Raw genomic sequence first — 7,112 nt, 5'->3', positions numbered from 1 at the left:
TTCTTCCTTTCTGCTGGAGGAGGGGTCGGGGGGAGGTATGAGAGTGGCTTTGTGGTATTTTGCTGGCAGGAGTTAAACCACTACAGGTAGGAAAGGTGAATTAGCTACCATGTTGCCTCTTATTACATGAAAACTTCAAACCAAAGGAACATCATAAGTAGACTAACATGTACTTTGCTTTATTTTTATGTTCTGTTGACTCCTGAGTAGAGAATTTACATGCATAGTTGAGGAATGGTCCATTAACAAGATTTTCCAGAAACATTTAAATTAAACATTTAACCCTTTGTCCAAATTAGTTGATTGCTTCTAAGAGGGGAAAAGAAGAAAAGAGCAGAACAGATTTCTTTTGAAATTTATACTGGACTTAGAAGTTAGGCCTAGTCTTACTGAAGGACAGAGATATGACTTTTGGATCCACTGTATAGCAAGATGAAGATGAGTTGTTGAATGTGTTGCTAGAAATGAGAAAATTGGAATAACTTCATATTTTGATTTCTGCAGAGGACTTTAAACACATACAACTTTTTTTGGTGTATATTCCAAGATTTTCGAATGTACAAAAGATGAATGTAATTAAATGTCTTTTTTGTCTTACAGTTCTGATCTGCTTTAAGTGAGCTGCGCTGTGTGGCTGGAGTGAATATTCAATAATGAGTGGGGCAGCGTTGGGCCTTGAGATAGTATTTGTCTTTTTTCTGGCCTTGTTCCTACTTCATCGGTATGGAGACTTCAAGAAGCAGCACAGGCTGGTGATAGTAGCAACGCTATTGGCTTGGTATCTTTGCTTTCTTATTGTGTTTATACTGCCTCTGGATGTCAGTACGGTAAGAAACTTGGGAGATTTTCTGCTTAGTTGTGTGAAATATGTATGGAATATTTTAAATCATACTTTCAGAAGACACTGTCTCAAACAGCAAATAAATTTGCGAAGTAGTATCTTACTAAACTAGACACTTCACCTTTTTGCACAACAGTGTCTGTGTTTACAATTTATTTTTAAATTTTGTTGATCTCATCAGTTAACAAGTCTGTTTCAGATGTTTTAAAATTTCACTATTTGTTTATAGCAATTTTTATCTGTTTAGACAACATAAAAACACTTTTTTTTTTACTTATTTGTCCTGCAGATTGAATGTTGTTTTGAGGGTTATTGGTATAATTGCTGAGTGTAAACCTGGACTACAGGAAATGTCTTTAAAAATGGGACCTAGTATTCTTAAATAAATGTACCTTTATCTGTTTACTCATTTGAAATTAATTGTCTTTTAGACTATTTATAATCGATGTAAACTTGCTGTTAACTCCAGCCCTGCAGAAAGTAATGGCTCTTACGTTACTCTTGCTCCAAGGTATCAGCTATGTATTTTCTTTTTAAAGTATTTTCTGATTTTCTTTTTTAAATGATAGGAGTGTACTGTTTTTTTAAGACCAATAGACAAGTGTTACCTGTGTAGTATGACATTTGAAGATTGTAAGCATACAGGAGGATGACAGAAGAGATGAAGACAAGTCCATCTGTGTCTGTTGGTAGTAATTTGTATGGTAATTCTGATTACCTAAATATTCCTTCTGTTTGGTTGGTTTTTAAAATTTCATGCTAGAGTTCTATTTTGTTGATAAGCAATAGAACTAAAATTTTAAGCAGCCGTAGTTATCTGTGTGGAGAGGCCTTGGTGAATGCATATTTTTCCTTCACAGTTTAAAGAATTTAGACTTGAAAATCTGATTTTACACCTTATGAATGAAATTAGGAGGTTTGTCTTGTATATAAGTAGCATATCTAATTGCTTATTATAATTGCATATATAGTAATTGGAGTTATCTGAAATTTACGATGTTCTATCAACATAATGATAGCCTGCTTCCTGTATTCTGGTAGGAAGGAAGTAATCCCTAAAACATGGGGGATGTAGGTGAATATGGGCTTTGTCCATGGCTGCTTGTTCTTTAGCCTCCATGGGCTATTTTCACATTTTGTAGATGTGTGCAGTGTAGTTACCTGTAAGATGATTAGAGCATTTCAAGTCTCAGTTGATACATCCATGCAATGTATCGCCAATTTTGTTGCCCCAAAGCGTGGGCTTTCTGGATGTTGTATATCCATGGAATCATAGAATGGTTTGGGTTGGAAAGGACCTTAAAGACCATCTAGTTCCAACCCCCCTGCCATAGGCAGGGACACCTTCCACTAGGTCAGGCTGCTCAAAGCCTCATCCCGCCTGGCCTTGAACGCTTCCAGGGATGGGGCATCCACAGCTTCTCTGGGCAACCTGTTCCAGTGCCTCACCACCCTCTCCGGGAAGCATTTCTTCATGGTATCTAATCCTAATCTACCCTTTTTGAATTTAAACCTGTTACCCTTTGTCCTGTCACTACAAGCCCTTGTAAAAAGTTGCCCCCAACTTTCTTGTCAGCCCTATACCATACGCTGCAGTAAGGTCTCCCTGGAGCCTTCTCTTCCCAGGCTGAACAACCCTAACTCTCTCAGCATTTCTTCATAGAGAAGTTCTCCAGCCCTCTTATCTCCACGGCCTCCTCTGGACTTGCTCCAGCCGGTCTATATCCTTCTTACGTTGAGGCACCCACAGCTGGACACAGCACTCCAGGTGGGGTCTCAGGAGAGCAGAGCAGGGGGGAGAATCACAAGAACAGTGAAATGCTAGACTTAGTGGCACAACATTTTACCCTTTATTTAAGACCACCCAGTGTATGTTAATTAAACATAGTTAGTTAAATACACACTTTGAGAACTGTTCAATAGCCTTTCAACTTCCTTGTAGGTACAGAACATGCTGATGGATGTTATACTGTAGTATGACTTGAGTATACCAGATAGAAATAACTTAAGTACTAACTGAGGAGATACTGTGTTGCTGCAACTCAGATCTTTGTTTGAAACCTTTAGTCACCCTATTTGTCATTCTGTGGTAATTTCATGGTTTTGAAGATATTTAGGCTGTGTACATAAAAACTCACAACACAGGCTTAACTAGTTTGACCCTGGAAAACAGCAATTATTTCTCAATAGATTATTAAACTGACTGTATTGCCTCTTGACTCACCATTGGTTCATTAGTCAGACAGGTGTGGGGAAAAAAAAAAAAAAACAAAGTGTCTTAGTGTGGATGGGCACTTTGTCTTCTGCTTTGTTTTTTTTTGCTAAAAGGCTCTTATGACTTTTCTGGTCTTCTGAAGCAAATGCTATCTGTCTGAAAAGTATTGGCTAAACAAGTTTATATAAGCCTGGCTAAATCCAGCTGGGTGACAGAAGAAACAGCCTTTTTATCACTAAATGCTCCAGGTAGTAGAGCTAGATGGTGGGGTGCTTAGATATTTTTTTTTTTTTTAAATCTACTGCACCTACTGAAGTTGAATGGTCTTCTGTTTAGAGAAATTTTGTTTTTTGTTTTGCATTGAGAAAGTACTTTCTGACCCAAAAGAAAAATGGTAAACTTAAATTGCTTATTTCTCTCTAGTTTTTGAGCTACTGTTTTTTTTACTCTAAGAAAGCTGTCTTGTCCAGTATGTTATTTGTGGTGAGGAGAATGACAAATATTTATAAGTGGTGATTGAGTTGATTTTCTTCTGAGATGCTTGATCGTTGAGTGCTTACTCAAATAGTAGTGTATTACTTCTCTGCTATTTTCAAACACCTTTCTAGGTAGGGGAATTTATAGAAAATGTTTTCTATACTCTTGGTCCTAAACTAATAATAAGCTTTTTTACATTGTTACAGCAAGCAAAAATGTTTCAAGCCATGGAGTTACATTCCTAATGGAATCATGCCAATTTTCTGGCGTGTTGTATATTGGACATCGCAGTTTTTAACATGGTAAGTAGGGCAAAAGAATATGACAAAGACTGTGATTTACAGATATAATTTTTAAGAGTAACCTTTTTAACGGTCATAGCATAATCTTTAAGGATACATATAACTGTTCCACAAAACTAGATAATCAAGTATTATTTAGTAGGAGCGGAATTTATCTAATAATTACTGCATTAAATTAAGCAGGTTTTTTTTGCTCCTTTCCAGGTGGCAGCCATTTACTCTTGGTTCACTTTTGTAGTTGAGACTGAGCAATTAACACATAGCAATGTTTCTGGATAGATTGTCTGAAAAACATGGGGTTTAGGCAACAGGACACCAAAATAAATCCATGAATAAGTTGGTTAATTCTTGAGTAATACTGTAAATTATTTGGTCTTATTTGGTATACTGTAGAAAGCTATAGATGGAGCTACAGCAAAGACATTCTCTTTGGTTTTGGGATAGATTGACCAACCTATCATTCAAACAATTGTTGTTGTAGCTCAGTCAGGAATGTCAGGGTTGGTAGTGAATTCTCAGGTACCCAGACTTTTTTTGTAATAAAGCTAACTATTGGTTTTATCTGCATTTTGTTTAAGGTTTGCCATCACACCAGTACATCTCTAACAAAAAAATGACTAGCTTATTTTTTTAGAAGTTTGGGAGACTTTAGGTTAAACACCCCTGTCTCAGTATCCTGCCACCACTAAACTACTGGTTTTGGGGGGGGTTTAGTTGACTGATGTGGTTTGGTTTTGTCTTTTCTCCTAGGATTCTGCTACCTTTCATGCAGTCATATGCTAGATCAGGAGGGTTCTCCATTACTGGAAAGATTAAAACTGCGTTGATTGAAAATGCAATCTATTATGGCACTTACTTGCTGATTTTTGGAGCATTTTTAATATATGTGGCTGTAAACCCAAACTTCAATTTACAATGGTAAGAGTAATGTTGCACTCACTTGCATGAGTTCCTACAGAATTGTCATGGGTCATCTGTTCTGTATATGAAAAGTGTCTTTTTTTAAAAACAATTTTAGTTGATCTGACTTTTGCTAGGCAGTTAGAAAGTTTTGTTAAATAGTTTAAAAATCCCTTTCCATAAAAAAAGTTATAGAAATATGTCTTTCGTTTTTCTGAGTTTGATAACTACAGCAGAGGAATCCTACTACATTTGCAGTGGAGTTTTTTTTTCTGCCTACAAATGCATTTGCAAGGTTAGTGCAGAAACTTTCTCAGAGTTTTCAGGATAACATCTTTCAAAAGGTCTGTGTTCAGGGTTTCCTGTGTAGTGCTTCTGTCTGCTGTAGATACTATTTAAAGGGCATAAGGTAAGTTAAAATAATTGGTATTTATAATAATGGTAATGGTTTTCCTACCATGCCTAGTATGGAAGCATTCATATACCTCACTTTCAGTAGATTTGCTAACTTCATGTTGTTTCCTAAAGGAACATACTCCTTTGAGAATGTCTTCCCTCCAGAGTGGGAAGAAACATAAGGAGATGCAGGAAAATCCTGTCAGGTTTAAATATGGCCAAGTAGTAGGCTGGCTCTAGACAATGTAAGAGGTAGCTTTCTTGTTTCTGCAGATGGAGAATTCCACTCCTAGAAAGGGTTGAGTTTTATCATATGTTTGCATGAACTGTTTTTCTTAACCATCCTGAGCAAGGGCTAATGGATGAGGTCAAATAAGAGAAATATTACCACCTCAGTAGAATGAAAACATAAAAAACAGGCTGGGAACAAGATAAAGAATTGCAGAATAAGACATAGCAAAGACATACTGAAGTGTTACAAAGTCATGCATTTTCCTTAAAGGAAAAGGGGGAAAAAAAAGTTATTCTAAATACATTATATGTATAGAAGTACAGAAACATGCATTGGGTGGGCTCTGCACCTGAAGTACCTGGCCAATGAGGAAACAGGGGAGAGGGCCGAATGTGTTGGGAATTAGGATATATAACGTGTACTCTATTGCTGCAGTGTGCTCTCTCTCCCCTGCGAGGCCGGGGGGGATGCCTGCCGTTGCAGTTGTGAATAAAATGCCGCTTCACTGCGATCCCTGCCTGAGCCAAAGTTACTGGCCTGCGAGCGTTTCTCACAGCAAGAATTACAGGTGATGCTAAGTCTGTTCCTGTAATCTTGAAAGTCATATTGATGCATAGATACCTCAAGCTTGCTTTCTTACAGGGGATGTTGGAGGATGTTTGGGTTTTTTTTTTTGACATTGTTTTTTCCCTCAGGAATCAACTTCAGACTATTGGGATAGCTGCAGCAAACACATGGGGTCTCTTTCTTCTTGTGTTGCTTTTGGGTTATGGTTTGGTGGAAATTCCCCGTTCTCACTGGAATGGGGCTAAGAGGGGTTATCTACTCATGAAGACCTATTTCAAAGCTGCCAAGTTGATGACTGAAAAAGCTGATGCAGAAGAGAATTTAGAGGATATTATGGAGGTAAGTAACTAGTTTTTGCTATGAAGTACATGGAGGCTGCTGTTAATCATCATAAATCAGCCATCACCTAGGAATTTCCTGGTGTTGGGGACTTGTGACAAGAAAACCTAAGTAGCATGAACGTGCTGTGAAATAACAGTAAATTATAGCATGCCCCTTGATGTCACTTGATCCTATGTAAAAATGAAAAGACAAACAATCCCTGATGTGAAGAACTGGGTAACTTGATAGCCGTTGTTAGGGTTTGGGTTTTGTCTTTTCCTGACCCTTTCTCATGGTTTAGCCCTGTCTGGCAATTAAGTACCATCAGTCACTCTACCACTCTGTATGCCCGCCCCAGTGAGGAAAGGTCAGAGGAAAAACAAGGGAGGCTTGTTAAGGTTGAGATAAGTTTCACTTATATAATTAGTTCTTACGGAGTTACTAACAATACTATTGCTAATAGTAATTAAAAGAACAGAAAAATAAAACAATGATACAGGATCTCGCCACCAGTGGACTGATGTAGCCAGGTTCCAGAAACAGCAAGGCAAAGAAATTGAAATGGAGAGGAAGACCCTGCTTCCTCAGCCCGGGAGTGAGCTGAGAGCAGGAAGAAACAAACTTGGAACCCCCTCTCCCAGATCAATTACGCTGGCGAAAGAAGGTCTGAACAAAGACTGCGCTGCCGGCAGGAACCTCCTAGCCAACCCCCACACACCTTTGGTGTTGGGCATCTTGTGGTCCCCTTTCATGCCTTGCAAAAACGGTGCACCTTGAATGAAACAAACTCCTGTGGACTGGCCGGGAGAGCAGCTTATCCCTGCCTGGAACCAGCATACCCTTTTGCTGTAGTAAGGTCAC

At 38.3% G+C, this 7,112-nt stretch overlaps 1 protein-coding gene across 1 annotated transcript; it reads left to right on the top strand.

The window, feature by feature from the left end:
• Positions 1–653: 653 nt before the first annotated feature.
• On the top strand, positions 654–6,269 carry LOC104512766 (LMBR1 domain-containing protein 2-like; the record flags this gene model as incomplete). Its single annotated transcript, XM_010155867.1, has 5 exons — positions 654–827; positions 1,273–1,352; positions 3,740–3,835; positions 4,586–4,753; positions 6,059–6,269. Coding segments are annotated over exons 1-5 (729 nt in total), but the record flags the coding sequence as incomplete, so codon positions are not given.
• Between the last annotated feature and the right edge of the window lie 843 nt (positions 6,270–7,112).

Source organism: Eurypyga helias, unplaced genomic scaffold (genome assembly GCF_000690775.1).
Source record: "Eurypyga helias isolate BGI_N326 unplaced genomic scaffold, ASM69077v1 scaffold25727, whole genome shotgun sequence".
Lineage (NCBI taxonomy): Eukaryota > Metazoa > Chordata > Aves > Eurypygiformes > Eurypygidae > Eurypyga > Eurypyga helias.
Note: the sequence above shows the minus strand (reverse complement) of the source record. Positions and strands in the feature narration are given on the sequence as shown.